At 38.1% G+C, this 19855-nt stretch overlaps 1 protein-coding gene across 1 annotated transcript in view; it reads right to left on the bottom strand.

Moving 5' to 3' along the window:
• Window positions 1-4822: 4822 nt before the first annotated feature.
• The window catches only part of DNAH5 (dynein axonemal heavy chain 5), a 127811-nt gene continuing 112778 nt past the window's right edge, over window positions 4823-19855 (bottom strand). The window contains 11 exon segments of the mRNA XM_077788575.1: window positions 4823-5015; window positions 6401-6585; window positions 6587-6630; window positions 8254-8406; window positions 9804-10016; window positions 10831-11046; window positions 14657-14860; window positions 15614-15819; window positions 16084-16144; window positions 16427-16636; window positions 18543-18788. Coding sequence (XP_077644701.1) covers window positions 4864-5015; window positions 6401-6585; window positions 6587-6630; window positions 8254-8406; window positions 9804-10016; window positions 10831-11046; window positions 14657-14860; window positions 15614-15819; window positions 16084-16144; window positions 16427-16636; window positions 18543-18788 — 1890 coding nt within the window. The 3' untranslated portion in view covers window positions 4823-4863.

The following is a 19855-nucleotide window of genomic DNA, read 5'->3' on the forward strand; positions in this document are numbered from 1 at the left end:
AGAGCCCCATCCAATCTGGCCTTCAATGTTTACAGGGATGAGGCACCTACCACCTACCTGAGCAACCTGCTTTAATGTTTCTTCAATACTTCTATTATAAAAAAATTTCTTCCTTGTATCTAGTCTAAGTCTACTCTCTCCTAGTTTAAAACCATTATCCCTTGTCTTACCACAACAAGCCCTACTAATGATTTTCCAAATCTTTCTTTTAAGCCCATTTTAAGTACTGAAATTAAACACAAAGGAATTGATTTGTGAAAATCATGGCCTGCTGAGCACTTCCACTGAGCACATCTTCACATGCTCATGTCACAATCTTCTACAGGGCTTATCAGTTTCATAATCAGTTAACATTTCCTTTCCAGGTATATATCAATCAGATTAGAAAAAATACTGAAAGATAAGATGAACCACTTACAGTCCTCTTCCCAAACTAAGCTACGGTTATTTTGCTGGAATTGCACTTCATGCAGAGAAAGAGAGAAAACAAATTCAGCTTAAAGAGAGGAAAGCATAATGTGATATTCAATATAGTAAGTTAAATAGGTCAGCTAAGAAGAGATTCCAGATTACATTTTTCTGCAAAAATTGCACATTTTATACTCAAGAAATGTAAGATGGTGGGGGAGACACATTGCAGGAGGAGCTATATATATTGGCTGCCATTCTTGTGGCAGTCTAACAGGGAAACTGAAAACTTTGTTATTTGCAGGCAGCTCATGTAAAAACAGTGTCTTAACAAGTTACTCTGCCTTCTGTTCAATCATGTCAACCTCTTTTCACAGACGGTTCACAGAGTTTCCTAACTCTTCTTTTTCTGTGTGTAGATTTTCTTGTTCTAAGATAGCACCTTTGTAGAAAAAAATAATGTTTTTACATCAGCAAACATCTGCTGTTTTTCTAACCAAAAAAGGATAGCTCATACCCTTTGACAGCAAAAGCTAAAATAACTTCTTCAGTTCTCCAAGTGATTGCAATGCAAATAATAATTCTACTAAAAAGCTAAAGGCCAGTATCCATTTTAAATAACATTTCTATCTAAAGAATATTTTAACTATGCCTTTCTTCCCTCTTTTTCTTCTGCCAACTTTTCCAGTGTTGATTCAATAGGTCTTTGTTTTGGATATTTGTTTAAAAGATTGAATGTGCCAGTAAATACCAAGAAATTTCTAATTTTATGTGTAGACTTCAAGGGCAAAGTGAGATTGGTAGCATATATTTGTTTTTTAGTTTTAAAAGCTCAAATTTTAATTACATTTTTCTATGTTAAGATACAGATGCATAATATATGATCATTTACACTGGATGTTTTAATTTTATTATTACAAAAGCTACGGAGTAGTATAGCCCTTGGAAAAGATACATAGTACAAATTAAATGCCAGAAGCTCCAGCAAATGGTACATCTTGGGATCCACAAGCACATGAAGAACACCTGCAGCATTCATTTTCTAAATGTTCTTTGTGTTTCAAAAGCCTTCAGATATTTGTATACACCCATAATGTCTTTGTAATGTGAATGCTAAAAATTAAAATGTGGCAATATGAACACTAGTCAAGCTTTATTTCAAAATTCATTAGGAAGCCATTTAGTACATCCAGCTCTGCGTAATTAAAATAAGGTAACTGTCCAAACAAAGAATGAAAAAAAGAACCCTAATAATAAAGAAAAACTGAATTTTCTCCAATATTGATTTAATTATAAAAATAATTTAATGAAGGATATTTCAGAATAAGAAGCAGTTTCTTATTAATCCAGTTTTTGTAAATATACCACAACAATGTACTTCAGATTAAAAAAAAAATCCTTTTCAGTGATGACAACCATATTTACTGATAGTTTGGAATTGCATTGTCTACTGTGTTTGAAACTTGAATTTTTATTTTTCCTTATAATCTGGAAAGTGCAACAAATCAACAACTGTGAGAAAAGTGACCTAGGAGCTAAGAGATATGAGTGTAGGCACAGAGTTCAAGGAAAAAAATATTTTCTGAAGAGAAGTTCATATAGTAGTAATGTACCCTAAACAGCACAGTACATATTTAAAAGGTTATGTTGCCTATTTTAAAAACTCTAAAATTTCTGAGGCATTTCAAATGATGAAACTATCTGCACCTTGTTCAGAACATTATTTTACTATTAATTTCCAAGGTAAATTTGTATCATGTTTGTTTTTAAATATTCTCTAAAATACATATATTTATCATGCCAAATATGAGAAATTCATATAGAGATACCTTCTATAATCCTGAACTCCTCCAGACCCTCAAATTTATAATGCTGCATGCTTAATAGCAGCATAATTGAAGTCTGTGAATAGTATTTATTGACTAATCCATTCAGTACCAATAGCAGAACCAAAGAATTCTAGACATCCAATTCTACAATACATAAGGTTTGGTTATTTTACTGATATGCCTTTCCATTGAAGGATTTCATTACCTATTTCTGATATTATGAAGATGAACAATAAAGAGCTAATTTTTCCCCTGTTTAAGGCATATGTCAGGGCACAGCAAAGGCAGGCTGCTTGGACAGGACAGTGGAGCTGGAAGCCAAGAGCCACAGCACAGTGGGCAGAGTCTCTGACAAGGATGCAGTCCCATGGCAACCGGAACAAAAAAAGAAAGCAACCAGGGCCAGCTAATGTATCAATGATTGCCAGATGAGGATATAATAACAATACAGATCTGAGATCAAGCCAGAAAGATGAGTCAGTAAGGCAGGGCCTGAAGAGATGATCACCAGAGTGCCACACAGGTCAAGGCAAGGCTATAGTAAATGAGGCAGGTGTGATTTGAGCTGCTCCAAGTGTACTCCCAGTCCAGGCAGCAAAACCTCTGGGAGAGCAGGGTATGCACTCTGGACCTTGATATAATGTTACATTTCAAGTGCTCACTGAACATTCACCTGACATATTTTTCCATCCCTGATGGTGATTTTGCAGACACTTAAAGAGACTATGCCAAACCTTTTACAAAAAGAAAGCTAAAACAACAGAAATAACAGTGATGGTCAATATCAATTGTTTCACTGACCTAACAGCCTTTGGAATAACTAGGATCACCAGTGTAGGAATTATCCTTTGCCTTACTATTCCCATAGAAAATCACACTCTGAAAAAGAAATGTGCACGGTCCCCTCAGTGAATTACTGTTGTGTTTGATGTATCCACTGTATCTACAGCAATAGTACAAAAAAATGCCCATTTAAAAGTGGTATTTGAAGTGCACGTGGCTTGTAAATTCTCAGTATGAATGACTTGCTCAAGGATGAAATATGTCCATCTTCTTCAAAGAGGAAGGTCTTAGTGAAAGACATGAGTCTATGGCAACTTAGAACTCCAGTGAGTATCTGGAAATCTCCTGGAAACTGGAGCATGGTGCTTCAAGGCTCAATAAACACTTCAACCCTTCAAACTTAATTTATTGTCATATCTAAATTAAAAGTATTTCCTATAAAAGATTTTCACATATTTCATTTGTATCATTGTGAGTTATTTAAAAGAAAAAAATATTAATTCCAACAGGGAAGGATCTCTACAATCTGAATTTGTTTTACAGAATCAATGTTCCACCTAAGTTTTATAAGTGATTTGACTGTGGAAATGAAGTCTCCTGTATTGATTTGACATAAAATTGAAAACAGGTTCTACATTTTAGCCTTTATGAATGACAGATGCAGCAGGAATACTGAGTCTCTCTGCTTCCTCTTTTGAAGAAGCAAACTTTGGGAATGGTTAGTGGACCTCTAAGACACATGAGCTCCTCAACTCAGCAACAAAAATACACTGTTTTTTTAAATGATTAAATAAATATGTGTGCTTGAAGTGTGAGGCCCACAGTGTCCAATTAAATGGAGCTGCTAATGTCTCTCTTTTAAGATTAATTCCTCCATGAAAGGTTTTCTATGAAAGACACCAAAAAAGCTTCAGCATATAAGCAAAAAAAGGGAGACATTTTAAAAAAAGGAAGAAGGAAAATGGGAGGGATGGGGAGGGAAAGGGGAAAGCCCCATCTACTAATAACACTGATGACAAGAGATCCAACTCAGGTATAGTAACACACAAAAAGTATCCGTTCGCTCTTATGTAATGCTTTGGATTCATTACATATTTATGAGTCCTGAGCCAGATAGTAAAGAATTTTGGCAGCTGTCAGATGCTTGTTTTCCTATGTAACAAAATGAATTTGTTCTACAAGTAATGAAAAAAATGTGATATTTTTCCAGCCTTACCTTCTTTATTTAGACAGCAAGCAAACTATCATCTAGGATATAAATCTTGGAACATAATCTTGAGGAATTTTAACTAATATGAATGAGCATTAGGGCTTAGTTTTCCATAGATACACACACACACACACAAAAAAAAAAATTAAAAAAAACAAAAAAAAAAAAAAAAAAAAAAAAAACAAACAAAAAAAAAAAAAAAAAAAAAAAAAAAAAACAAAAACAAAAAACCAAACAAACTAAAATAATAAAAAAAAACCAGCTTTCCCTTTAGCCTCTTGAAGGTAAGTCCTGATACAAGAATATTACTACCAAAAAGTAACAATATTCAAATCAATTAATCTTTATCCAAGGTAAAATTAGGCACACAGGAGGAGGGCTTATACACACATAAGTGATAGGAGCACTAAATATTTGTCATGATTTTTCACAGACACAAAAGTTAATGTCACTGTAAGATGTGCCATTTATAAGCCTATTGTATAATTTTATTGAGAATAATTTTATAAAAACATCATAATGGAGTCTATGATTTAGAAATAATATTTTTAGAAGTGTTTCACTCTGTATCTAACTACATAAAAATGTTTGCATTTAAAATCAGAAAATAAACCTTTTTTTTTTTTTTTAACATTACTTGACATCACACAGAAGTGCTACTCCATGGAGTACCCAGTGCTCTGTAGGCTGACGGGTTTTAAGATCCATAACAGCAATGTAATTAAGATCTGTTCGACTGCTCTTTTTGTAGACCGGACATGAATACAGACGTGGATCTTTTGCAGCTGAAAAGACAAAAGAGATATAAAGAACAATTAAAGCTGAAAAAATGGGGCCCTAAGGGCATGATCATAAGGCAAATGGAGAAGTGAATCCAAGTTCAGTAGTACTCTGCTCTCTATTTGCTATTGCCAGTTGAAGGACATAACATGGTTTGAAATTTCTGTGGGTTTAAAGTGAGCACCTAGGAACTGATGCAAACCAATATATGTAAATCGACACTCTAGAGTAATTAGCATTCTTATTGCTTCAATCTGCCCACTGAACATTACTTCTTATCAATGTAGTATACCAAAATAAAATTTCCCTACTTTTAACAACCTGGTTTGAAATGTATTTAGTATTTGTACTATATAGTACAAGTCATCAGCTACTTCACTGCAGAATTAGAACAATAGTCTAGTCATGCTCAGTACTTCAGTATTCATTATTTAGTATCTTGGCTGCTGATCATGCCTTTTGTAAAACATTATCTATGCAAAATAGCATGTTAGCAAGATTTGCTTTTAGAGGTGGAATGCTTTTCAATAGAGTTTTCCAATTTTATGTTTTGCAGTTGATTATTCTGTTTTACATGCCTATTCAATAGCATTTACTATTCTGTATGCAAAAACTCATCACATTAAGATAAATTACATATTTTCACAGAGCTGTCCTTAAGCCCCATAAGTTTCCTTTCCATTCCTACATTTCTTTACTGCCTCAAAGACAAAACATCTCCCACCACCTCACTCCACCTCTTGCTTGCTTCCATGAGCTCAAAATCAGACTTGTCCAGAAAAAAAAGTTTTTATAAATATACATATTATATATATATGTATATATAAAAAATATGTTATCTATAAATACAATATATACCTGTATATATATATATATATATATATGTGTGTGTGTGTGTATATAATCTATGAGTATCTTGTATGTTGTATATACATACATACATATATATATATATATATACATATATATATATATATATAAAAATTACATTCATTTTTGATAGGAGTGAAAGAGATTATTTAGATTTAGGTTATGAAGGCTACAGAGATCACAGAGTTTATGTATAAGAAAAATGGCATTTTAGGTCTGGAACATATATTGTCAATATGTACAGCTTACTTGTTACAAAGCTCTTAACACCATTAACACCACGTATAGAGACCTATCTAAATATTAGGAAAATTGACTACTATCAATTATGAAGCAAGTCTGAAAACACATTTTCAATGGAAGACTGGGAAGTCTTCCCCATTGAAAGAGATTTGCTATGTATACAATGATTAGCAGCAGCCTCATGAAATCCCTGCAGCCCAAAAGATTTCAATGCAGTTAAATAAAATGTTACCTTGAATTCAATGGAAATAACATCCTTTACAATACTGTTACTTACTGTTATTCTCTGCATATATCCTTATAACTGGCATCAGCTCAAAGAGCACCTTGGGCTTAGATTCTGCCAGTCTCATGTTTCTTCTGTCCCAACCAGCTCCTTCTAAATACAGCCCATACACATAGACACCTTCTGAAGGAGGGCTTGTGATATCATCCTTCATCCATTTTGTGACTTCATTGCAGCACTACACTGTCAAGAGCCCATTCTTTGTTGGCTCTCATTATTTCCTGCCCAAACCAGACAAAAGTTAGGTGGTTACATTTTCACATGAGCACAGAATCCTTTTTCCCAGCTGTTATTAGAAATATATTTGTATGGTCATAAAATATCCTCTTTAGTACAAAGAAATCCCACCAATCCTTTACAATATTCATGTTCAGAGAAGTCTTACTTTTCTCTAAGGGAGTAATGGCATGGCACTGCAAGAAAGCATTCAGTATTTTTTCCACTATATTTGATTTTAATTTCTTTCTATTATATAAAGTATCTAAAGAATATACCAAGTAATACAGCCTCTGGATGTCAATGGTAGCCAGCTTTTGTGAACACAAAAATTTCACATATTTGATGAGATGAGAAAACATTACCTGCATGTGGTAAGTGAAACATATTTTATAGGGTTATCTTCCTTTTCCTGCACCTCTTCAGTAACTGTATTTCTAATGAGTAAGAACTCACTCAGCTATAAAGCTATGTAAAGAAACTGCAAAAAAAACTGTTAGTTAATGCACTGGACAATACTCAACTCTCTGTAGCCCAGTTCTTTACTATGCCACGCAAATAAGTTATGGCAAACCCAAGTTTTATCTTAGTCTTCCAATGGCTTCAAAAATCTTTCTTTGAAGTAATTGGAATGAATACTTGCCCTGTACTGCAGTTACATGGATGATCTAAAAGAACTCAAGATTTATAGCTCAATGATCATTCCTCCTTCTCATTTCTATTTGTTTTACAACACAGCAAAGTCCGGAAACTCACTTTGGTATTTACTTGGGATATTAAGTTGTCACATATTCACAGTTCCTTTTTACAGAACCATAAAATTCTGTCATTTCCAACTGGTTTCAATCCTGCTAGTAAACCTTTTCCACAAGCTTGGATGCAAAAGATAGTTCTATTTTAGGATTGTTCACTCAAAGAAATATTTCGTTACAAAGTTTGGGCTTTCTTTTCCTGATGTCCCATTGTATTTTCACCTGAGTATTCTTTTTTAATTTTACACACTCCAGATGCTTACTGTTTCCCATATATCCCTTTATGCTGACCAACACAGGCATTTATTGCTTCATTTTAAAGCAAAAAAGTTGCTGAGTAGCCAACACAATCACCAAATTAACATACATGCATTAGCAAACACATCAAATATCATATTTCTATGCATCAATAAAGGAAAATCTTTCCCACTTCCTGAAGAAAGACTTAATCAGCTACTGAACAGCAGCAGTGAAATGTAAGACTAATTCTGAATAGCTTATCAGCCCATTCTCCAGTCAGGTATGTACTGAACACAGAACAAAAAAAAAGGGGGGGAAAGGCAAATTCATGGGCTTAATGGCCATTCTCAAAGATATCTCAATGGAAACATGAGACTAAATATTTTTCTAGTCTACCTTAATAATGGTGTTTGGTAGCCTCTACTCATTTGGGCCTTGGTCAACACAGGAAAGATAATTTAACACATTTGTGGTTGCTATACTGAAAAAGTATATGTGAAGGAAGAGCAGTTAACTCAGGAAATGTTACAGTCACAATCTTCTCACGTGTATAAACTCATCCTTCATCAGACAATACTTTCTGTTAAAAAAAGCATGCAAAAAAATAAGCAAAATAAGACTTCAAACACAATTTACCTGTCTCACTGCAGTTAAAAATCCTTGGGGATTAAAAAACCCTGTCGTCCAGAAACAGTTTGGTCGACTTTCAAAAATACACTTGTAAAACTGGTGGTTTATTTCTAGAAGCTCAGTAAACCAGAAACCAAGAGTACTGGAAAGCCAAGATGCCTAAAAACCGTAAACATGTTTTAAAATAGCACATTGCTGTCAAGCAAAGCTACATCTTCCCATGGTAATAAACAATATAATATTAGCAAAGCATACTTGAAGATCATCTATCATATCTTAACTTTAATCTGATGTTTAAACTTTGCATCCCACTGAAACCTGAAGGAAATTCTTCTTCTGCTTAAAATCATGTCTACTATTCCATTTACATGTTTAATGCTCTCTGTGGAATTGTCCATTTTATGACATTTTTGCAAGGTTAAACAGCTGTATAAGAGAAAAAGAAAAGTTGTATACATGTCTTTATAATTCCAAGGTCAATATAGCAAGACAACGTGATTTCTGTAGGACTGTTCTGCATTTTTATTCTTCTGGATAAAACCTACGGAAAACTGAACTTGGACTATGTGGAGATATCGCTGTGTTGTGAAGCATCTGTTCACATCTAGGTTTTCTACCATGAAAACACTTTTCCAGTAGAAACAAAACAAGCAATCAACCAAAAAAAAACCCTTTTTTCTTAAAAAAAAAAATCTTTCCATCAGTTGCCATTAAGAGGTCTAATTATCCCTGAAAACAATTTATATGGGGAGAGGCTGAGATCTGGGATTGTTTCGCTTGGAGAAGAGATTAAATAGGTTTATATCTCATGTGGAGGACTGAAGAAGATGAAGCCTGATCCTTTTCAGCAATTGGACAGAAGACAATGGGAACAAGACAAAATGTCAGAAATTCTGTTTCAACTTAAGGAGTTTTTTGTTTGTTTGGCTGGTGGTTGGTTGATTGGTTGGTTTTTACTGTGAAGATGATCAAAGAGTGGAATGGGTTGCACCTCTCTGATTCTGGAGACTCCTGGGAAACCTAATTTTACTGACCCTTCTTTAGGAAGTGTGATTAAACTACACTGTCTCCATGGGTCCTTTCCAGCATCTACTATTCTGTAATTATGTGGCTATTTCTCAAACTCAAAGCACACTGATTTTGACCAAAATGGACAGGCCACTTCTACTTAACCCAGAAAAGGATGTCCAATAATTATATATGTCCAATAAATAACACCATCTTAGTCCACTAATGTGGGTGCTAATTTTTAAAATCCATCATCATATTTTAAATTTCTCTCCTCTCTCTGTGTTTTTATACTGCCAATATGTAACAGACTGTTAAAATGGAACAAAGCTGCATCCTTCATATTCATTTCAATTTTCATAAATGAAAGAAGGCTTGTTTTGAGTATGTTTATTTTAGCACAAAATCTATTCCAGCAGTTGCACAGCTCTGGTTAACACTTCTGAAACATAGTTTGAGAAAAATGTTTACTATAAGTCTAGCAGTTTAATCTAGTCTTCAGAAATAGATTTTTTTATTTCTTTCCAGAACAAGTGACGTACACCTACCTTTTTCCAGCTAGCAGGAATCCTTCCATTATACATGCAGTCTAAAGCATCCCTCAGATTTTCACTCATAACTATTGTCCTATCAATGGCAAGTTTCAGATCAGTCAGAGTGCTTCTCACTAAAGAAATAACTCTCTGCATTTGTTCAATCTCCTGTCACAAAAATATGTGCATAGGTTGAAAAGGTCCCATATTCTTTAGTTTTTCTTTTACCTGTTCGTAGAAAACCAAAGATCTTTCAATAGAAGTGAAAAAAATAAAATTGGCTTTATGTCAGTGTTAGGCCCCAGTATGATCTTTGAGACATAACATAATTTATTTATGAGCTTAAATGGTCAGTTTGGCACCTCCCTTGAATCATCTCCAAGAGAGAAACACAGGATTTTTTTCCAAGAGAAATCTTTGATGCTGAGACTGACTATATTTTTAGTCCAAGTCATGATTTAGTCTTTGAGCTAATGCCATTTAAAGAGCTTGTAGGCTGTTTACCTTAGTTCAGAGAATTCAGCTTTAGTTCCAACAAGCAATTCCAAGGTTCTTTTTGAACAAACTAATAAAGAGTAATTGCCTTAGCCACTTTGCTTCAGCATAGCAGCAGTGCCTGGGAACTATCACAATAGTAGGCAGTCCTGTATTCTAATCAAACTCACTGATACATTTTTAATCAAAAGTGTAAAACAAACAAATAAACAGCTGTATTAACATAACTAGAAATTTTATAGTGTCAACAACCTCAATTAAAAGCTGATGATCCTACCTCCCTCATAATGCAAATGACAACTTAAACATTAACAGGTTTAATATTTCTGAAAAAGTCCTTACAAAAGCACTTCAGCACATATTTAATGACTTCATTGTAAACATCAATAGTTTGACCACACTTCTTTAAAATACAAAGTATTGCCTGTATTAATTAATTCAAACATGCTCTTAGAAAAGTTTTTGGGAATTTGTTGGTGTTTTTTTATTTTCAATCCATAAAAGGCAAGATGGACCAAATGTTTTTGCCAGAATTTCATTAACTCACTTCAAATGGTACATAATCAGCAGGAAGTCTTTCCAGCATATCATCAGCCAGTGTGGCTACAACTGCCTCTTGAGTTTCACCTCCTCCACCAGAGCTATCTTTAGGACAAATACTGAGGATGGTGTCCAATATACCTCTGGAAACTTTACTTTGGTAGGTGATATCCGCATTGGGGTGCAAACCAAACACCTCTGGTGTGTCATAAGCAGGAAAGCTCTACATAATAAAATATAAGAAGAGTACAACTGGATTTAGAAGCAAATTATTTTTAAAAAATCCCCAAACAAAAACAAAAACAACAACAAAAACAAAAATCAAACTCAACACACAACAGAACCAAATAAAAAAAGGAAAAAAAACCCATAGATTACTGTTAAATAACAAGCTAGATTTCTTCAAATAATCTTAAGCCAAATAACTTGCTATGGTCTATTTGTCATGTCACAGCCCAAACCACACCAAACAAATTGTGTTTTAACAACTATACACTATTTTAATAATAAATCTTTACTCTCATATACCTGGACCTTTTATTTCAAAGAGGTTGTACCCAATGTCTGGACTCCATTCTTTGCCCCCTTTAATAACTTTGTGCCTTTAGGTATGTCCCACAAGCAACACGCTTGAAAAAGAAAATATATATTACGGTCATGAAAATTTTAACATTGATAACCAAAATTAGTTATCACTAATAGATATGCAAAGTGCTAGAAATCAGTTTAAAAATCTATGAATGAAAGACAAAATACAGGTGTTGCCTTCATGGGAGGCAACGGCGACCTGGTTGCAAGGAACAGCACGGCAGCCCAGTCTCCCCTGGGCCACTCGGGCTAACGACACACGCAGGACACCAATGTGGTGGACGGTCGAAAAGCCTTTATTATCTTATCTCATGGGTTTAAATAGTCTTGGGGGACTCTGCTACGTCAGGGAGGGTTGGCAGGGTCTCTAGGGTTAGTCAGGAGTGGAAAACTACTGGGTTAGGTGTGGTTACATTCTTTGGGGTAATGGATAACATGTTGCAGGGTGAGAGGGGGATGGGGGTCTTTCTTTCCCTCACATCCCGAAATCTTCCGTTCGCCTGTCCCTATCTACTACATCTCCCCCCTCCTTTTCATAAATAAAATGAGGTAGTCGTAGATATAGGCACTGGAGTGAGGTACAAACTTGTAACTTGGTAAGGAAAAAAGGAGTTTGGTAAACCTGAGTAATTCTCGCAAGGTGAGTTTCGAAGGCTTTTGCAACTGACTGTGTTCGCAGTTTTTGGTTTACAGCATTTGTTGCTGGCCCATGAACAGAATGTTCGCCCGTTCTAGACGGGCCTGAACAAACGAGACTAGCTTGTTCAGCAGGCATGGTCCTATGGTAACAGCTAAAAGCAGTATTGCCAGTGGACCTACCAGGGCAGAAATTAAAGCGGTGAGCCAAGGTGATTGATTGAACCAGGATTCGAACCAGCTCTGCTGGGTTTCCCTGTCTCTCTTTCTCTGAGGCAGTCTATCTCGGAGTTCTGCCATGGAGTCTTTAACGACTCCCGTATGATCTGCATAAAAGCAGCATTCCTCTTTCAAAGCTGCACACAGTCCTCTGCAGGTCTTTGTTGATGGTCATTTGCAGCTGAGAGAGTCTGTGCTGTTGGGTTGCGATGGCTGAGACACCCGTGGCTGTGCCAGCTACTCCCAGGCCAAGCAGCATTACGATAGTTATACCTGTGATTATTTCTCTTTTGTGGAGTCTGTCAGGTTCTTCAAAAAGGTGGTACACTTCTTCATCTGAGTGGTACAGGACCCTAGGAACAATCAGAACTTGGACACAGAAGTCGATAGAGTCATTAAATTTGGCAAGGAACACACAAGGACTCACTCCGGATCGGTGGCAAACCCACATCCCACATACGGATGGGACCACCCACTTATTGGTCTTTCTGTTGGGCTTGACAACTTTAGTGCAGAAGTTGCCTTTCTGCTTTGCTAAAGTTGCATTGCCAAAACATTTGCCCTGTCCTGTAATTTGACTCAGGGTGATTCCTCTGCGGGGAGTGTCCCATCTGCACTGGTGGGGGGCACTGGCTGTGGAGTAACTGAAGGGGGTGTCTAAAGCAATGCCTTCGTAGAAAGGGGGTTTAACATCATAACAAAGCCAACAGGAGTTAGTCAGGTTCGGTTTGGTTTCGTTTAGGGTTAGAAAGGTAGCTTCTAGCATACGAAAGATTGGGTTTGGATCGGACTCGGCTGTGCAGCTTAAAGCTTTACTCAGTTTTATTTTAATTGCGTTGGCTCCGTTCCCTCTGTCTCAGAGTCCCAGCCGGCTTCCGGCAGCTCTTCCGAGCTGCCGGAGCTGCTGCTGGACTCAGAATCGGAAGTCGAATGCCAGCGCACTTCCGGGGCTCGGTGCCGTTTTGTGCAGCTCCAACCCCGCTCCTCCCCCCGGGGATGGCATCGCTGCTGCCCCCTGGGCTCACCCTGCCTCCTGCAGGGGTGGGTTTCTCCCTTACATGGTGGCGGCGTCAGGCGCGGCTGCCGATTGGCTCCGTGCCCTCTGCCGCTCTCCTCCTCTTTCTCCCGCACACGTGCATTGGCAAAACTCCGCGCCTCTGGGCTCTTCGCACCGAGACTGCCCGCACCCCGCCCCTCCCCTTGGCTGCCGGCGCCATTTTCAAAGGGGTATGGGGGTAGCATGGGTAGGATCTCCTCCCGAGCCACAGTTTCTGCATTTCTGGCTTCCCTCACCAGCCCCTGCTAATAGAACTCTGTGCGCTGCTGTACCTCCGGCAGTGGGTCACTGACCGGCGGTGGTGGGGCGCATGGGGAAGCCGCGGATTTTTGGGAAGGTTCCGCGGGGGGTTTTGGGCTCTGGCCCGGGGAGGGGGGTGACGCGCCAGGCCCCCCCGGATCCCCGCTCCTGGGCGGATCACCCTCAGGGGCAGTTTGCGTTGCCGCTCCTACGCCTAGCTTGGGTGTAACCAATAAACACGTACGCGCTGCGCTCCATGTCTCCTGCTCTTCTAATGCTTTGTGTAGGGCTTTCTCTACTTTGCTCCATACCTTAAGGCATTTGCCGCTGCCTGAGGATTTTGTGTCCTCGGCCAGCATGGCTGTGCATTTTTTCCATATCTCCGGATGCAAAACATCCACAGGGCATTCAATTGCCCCAAGCTCAAGCAGCCTTGCTATAGGAAGATAAAAGTCTTTGAGCTTACACTCAATTCCCCATTGCTTATGAACCTCACTTACGACCCTGGCGATGGCGTCCATGACAATCGCGGGTCCGGGGACGTCTCCCTCGCCGAGAACACGGTCTCACCGGTCTGGCCGCTGCTCTTGTCCAGGCGACACCTGCTACCCGAGCGAATTTTTCCCAGGCTTCGGCACCAGATATGTTGCCTTCATGGGAGGCAACGGCGACCTGGTTGCAAGGAACAGCACAGCAGCCCAGTCTCCCCTGGGCCACTCGGGCTAACGACACACGCAGGACACCAATGTGGTGGACGGTCGAAAAGCCTTTATTATCTTATCTCATGGGTTTAAATAGTCTTGGGGGACTCTGCTACATCAGGGGGGGTTGGCAGGGTCTCTAGGGTTAGTCAGGAGTGGAAAACTACTGGGTTAGGTGTGGTTACATTCTTTGGGGTAATGGATAACATGTTGCAGGGTGAGAGGGGGATGGGGGGTCTTTCTTTCCGTCACATCCCGAAATCTTCCGTTCGCCTGTCCCTATCTACTACATACAGGTACTCAGAAAAAAGACAAAAATTATAGGGAATCAGGAACTTATGAGAAATATTTTATGAGAAACAACTTATGAGAAACGGTTTTCATTTACCAGCCTGTATGTACTGAAGGTATTGATCCACCATAGTACATTTGGGTATGCTGTATCCTTTGTAGAAACTGAATTCCTGACTGAATGTGTTTTCACTTAACCAAATCTTTACAAAGGTTTTCATGAGTCTTTTGTCAAAGTCATCTGTCACATGACCACCATAATGGATCTCACCTGTCATGTAACAAACAGTACTCCAGCAGATCCCCTAAAACCAAGCAGAAACCACTGACTTCAGCTAATCCCCTCTTATTTGCTTAGACCTCCCTTAGAAAAAACAGCTGATGTACCATGTCTGTCCCATTTGAAAGAAAGTTACTTTCTTGTTACTCTTTTTTCATTATAGTCTGGCATTCCCTGAACACCTGCAAGGATTTCTCAAAATAGAATTTGCTGAAATTGAAGAGCATCTTAAAGATAGCAAGAAGGTTACAGATATATTTGAATTCTCCTTTCACTTAAAATGCCAACTGCAAACTGCTCTGACACAGTCCTCTCTGTATGACAACTGACCATATGAAAGTGAGAAACAGGAGACATTCTTGTATAGTCATTTAAAACCACTTTTGACTTCTTCATGCTGCAAAGATAGGTGGCAGAGGGGGGAAATCTTACTTTTACTCAAAATGGATTGAAACACAAGAGTATTTGAAATATCTCTTTTAAACAAATTGACTTAGATTGAAAAGAAGGTCTATACTTCTAAGGTTTATATTTCTGAGATGGCTGGAAAGGCTTTTTTTTTAATGTAGAGGTTAATATAGAAATTAAATATGCACTGGATTAGAAGTATAAGTCTGCTGCTGTAGAGACAGATATACTTGAAATATTGAATATTTGTGGAAAAAACAATAAGTTAAAATCATTTTTGTAGTTAAGTTACTAGGAAGTATTTGCATACATTCTACTACTAGAAAGATCCATCATCTTAATCCACCTTTCCCACAGAATCATTAATTACCTTCTTGGTATCCATGCGATTCAAGTGGTTTTGAATGAACTGCACAGCAGCATTGAAATCAGCTTGATTAAACTCATAGGGAATAGTCCAACCCAGAGACCCAACTTTGCATCTTTCTTGAATGGTGGAGTGCAGAAAGGCTACAGCATACAACAGTGGTTTCCATTGCACCATTTTACTGGCATCTAATAAATCCTGGTTGATACCTATTGATGGCAAATGGGCTTTATGAGAATCACTGTAATTGTCTTTTTCAAAACTACTTCAAATCAGTGCTAAAATATCACTCTAGAGATATTCACTTTGCTCTCTGCTTCTCCCAAGGGTAAATAATTGTCCCACAAAATGTTCTGTGCTGGAGACAGTTTATAGCATGTTATTAAATTGCTCAAATTAAAAGAGTAAACTTCAGGGGGAAAAAACCCCACAATTTACTGATAGCTGAATTCACATCAAGTGGCTTTCTGCACAGACTTTGTCCTTTATTTTATGTAGTGTAAAGAGCACTTGATGGCTAACCATGCCATTTTTCTGCCAAAAGACAGAATATTAAAAATTCAAACACTTTGAACTGAGATACTACAAGCCAAATTGTGAGAAAAGAAAAGGCATTAATTGTTTTGATATCAAATTAGTTGTGGCAACAGAGCATCAGCAAATCTTCTTTTTAATTTTCAAAACAAAAACTAAGATGTGCCCTGGCATCATTGCAAGCAGTTCCTCATACCAGCTTACACCCACTACCAGTTTAACCTGACTACACAATAGCATCACAGTCCAAAATCATTAGCATTCTATCACTCATTCTATCACTGTTCTCTTTAGTCCAGCTCTGAGCCCTTGTGGTGGTTCATTGGTGAACTTAATGGACATTTGAAGGGTGATGGGGAATTGTTTGTGAATGTCAGTTGTAATCCAAAATCTAAAGATTTCACGAACATTCTCTGTCTCTATTGCTGTGTCCATTAACTCATCCAGAAAGTCAAGTCCAAGGTGGCAGTTTTGCAGAAGTGCCCAACCTCCCTAGTTAAAAACAATGGATTTTAAAAAGTTATCAACATTGTTCAACATCTGAAATCTCCTTGATGGGAGCTAAGATCTGGGCTGTTTCTTCTGAAGATGGTGTTAGCTTATTTGGTTTTTTTCACCTGAACAAGTGGTCCCTAATTGTCTCATCTGGTTTATTTAAATATTCTCTACCTTTTCCATTTCAATACATTTAAAACATACCTTGTCATGACTACAGCGCTGATAGAAACTGATAAATTTTGACTTACATAAGGGAGCTCAGGAGTAGCTCCACAGAGCAACCTGCAAAACCTTGGTCCTCACAGGGGTTCCAGGCTTGGAAAATAATCAAATAAGCATACATTATTAACCTATTTCTATCAATCAACAGATGTCAAACTTCTTTATATGAATTACCATATTTCATTATAGGCATCTCATATACCTCTTTGCCGCGCTCCCGCCCCGGTTCCCTTTGTCTCAGCCCCGGCTAGCTCTTCTCTGGGGCGAGAGTGGGCGATGGAGGCACCCTCCGCCGCTCCCAGCTGGGGTTTGGAGAGTGCCTTTGTGGGTTCCGGGCAGCGCTAGCAAGCCTCGCGGTGGTAAATGAAGAGCGGATCCTGCTGGGGGCTAAGTCCGAGTTTATTGTAGCCCAACGGGGCCAAATATCCTAGAACAATGCCAGCCAACAGGAACAAGCACAAGGTGCTTGCACTGGCTTATAAACTGTAAGGGAGGGGTATCCAACGACCAATGGGGATAGGGATAGGGGGTGGCTCCGGGATGGGGGGATATGGTGGGGTCTAATGGGGGAAGGATATGGGGGGAGCCCCAGGTCCTCGCCCAATCACCCGGTGCCCTGAGTAGAAGCTTCTGGATGGATGGGAAGGGGCACCGAGTGATAGACAAGGCACCCGCGGGGGGTAAAATGCCTCTTTCAGGGTGATGGATAGATACTGGGAAGGCGGGAAGGGAGGACAAGGCGGGAAAACTGGGGATAAACCAAGTTGCACACGGGGGTACAAAGGAATAAACCAATACATAATACAGGGATAATAAAACATACAAATAACGCAACTCCACACCTCTTCCCAAAGACACCTTGTTAGACAGTGAGGGAAGGTAACTGTGTTTCTCTTGACTAAACTAAAGATGCTCCTTTCCCCTGTTTTTGAATGGGTTTCTTCTCATTTTATCTGTCAATTAGTTCCTTATGAGAAGTTATCAAACAAGTATCTGAAGCAAAAGTAAAACAGGTCATAAAAAGAAGCTCATAGCAAAGGAGAGTAAGATCAGTATTTTCACATCAGCGGGCATAGCAGTAGTACCACTTGATGTGCAAAGCATGCCAGATTGGAACAACTCACCTTTCTCATACGGATAGTTTTTCTCTTTAATTCCTCGTCCTGTAAAATGCCTGTTACCAGATTGTCCCTCCTAAGTCCAAATTCAGACTACAGCAATACAAAATAACTTGCTATACTTACCTTGTTTTTCTCAAGTTTATGTAACTATAAATAGCATATCTTTTTTTTTATTTAACAAAATACATCCATATTATTAAAATAAAAAACTGAAAATATAATCTGAAATGCCTACAGAAGAATATTTGCTGGTGATATAATCAAAAAAACAAAAAATCAATTCAGCTCTGTTCATCAGTCTGCAATCACTATAAAATCCCCATTTTATATGAAAAACACTCAATTTTCAAGGAAAAGCATCTGCACAGTATCAAGAAATTTGCTGTGGCAAATTGAAGGAGTGTGAAAATACAGTTCTCTTGCTTAGGACACATATAAATAAACGTCAGCATTTGCATCAGCACTAACTACCCACCAAACAACATTATCTCATGGCAGGATTTTTATTTCTAAGTGCTTAATACAGAGAGAAAAACATTCCGGTTTTTGTTACTTACATGAGCCATTGTCTGCTGTAGAAGTTTACGAGCATGGATTCCTTGCCCCTGGCCCATGGAAACACAATATGTTTCTGTCTTCAGTCTTTTTCCCAAAGCAATAATTGAGTCCGTAGGATCAGAGCCCATGGAAAGAAAGCATATGAGGGGAGTACGTGGATCTGACTCTTCCCATGTTTTCTCCAAGTCCAAGATGACTCCCTCTGCGTATTTCTCCCCCATAGTGTCAGTGATATATTTTCTTGCCTATATTAAAAAGGGTAAATTTAACTTGTGGCCCAACCATTTTATACTGTTTTCTTCCCAGTGTAAATATTACCAAAAGGTCAACTGTAGACCAAAGAAATTTAAAAATTTATATCAAAAATATAAATATACAACAAGTTTATTTTTACATGTCAACATAGCATACTGTCTTTGAAGGTATTATTTTTTATAGCCTTATACAACCAGTGAATTTTTAAAAAATAATTATTAGATTACATATTGTTACAGTGAGCTCATGGGCACACTATTCCCCCTTCCCCGGGACCCTGTAACTCTGATCAAGATAACCCTGGACCCCTCCTTCCTGCACCAACGGGGTTGGCGGAGAGCCAGGGAAGCCCACCCTGTCCAAAGTCTATATAGACCCCTGACAATTCCTGTTCGTCCTCTTTTGCCCCGCTCTCCCCTTGGACACCACAGAATAAAGAGAGCTGAACCAACATATCTCAGGTAAGAGCCTCTTTTGGGAATCTTTGCCATCTCCTGATATTCCTCCCCTCACAGCCTTAGATCTCTGGGCTAGCCTGATATTCAGGGGGCTGTGTTAGGGGGGGAACGTCAACATATATCTGTATGTATTTATATATATAATCATAAGTAGAGTATAATAAAAAATAACAACTTCTCTAAAGCTTTAGAAACATGTTAATGATTTAAGGATATCTCCATTAGATAGTGTAACTCAGCCTCAGAATCTACAAAAATAAGAGAAAAATACTAAAGATGGACTTCAAAGCTTGTAGGCCTTTCTCACTCTGCAGTAAAATAAGCAAAGAATTAACAGTAGTAATTATTAAAATAACTATCACTAAGCAGACAATCCAGAGGAATAGGTGAAAACCAACTCTTCTCCCCTCTTTATTTATCTTTAAAAATTCTAGATTATTGTTCTTTTTCTCAAAGAAATAGAAAAGGCTCTTTCAAACAATCTGAGATGATTTTTCTTACACACTTTCCCCCAACACAGCTCTTGTCTTAGATAAATCTTCCCCTTAACACCTCTGGGTTACCTCTCAGAGACAAAAGACATTCAGCATATAATATTT

The sequence above is a fragment of the Lonchura striata genome, chromosome 1 (genome assembly GCF_046129695.1).
Source record: "Lonchura striata isolate bLonStr1 chromosome 1, bLonStr1.mat, whole genome shotgun sequence".
NCBI classification, from domain to species: domain Eukaryota; kingdom Metazoa; phylum Chordata; class Aves; order Passeriformes; family Estrildidae; genus Lonchura; species Lonchura striata.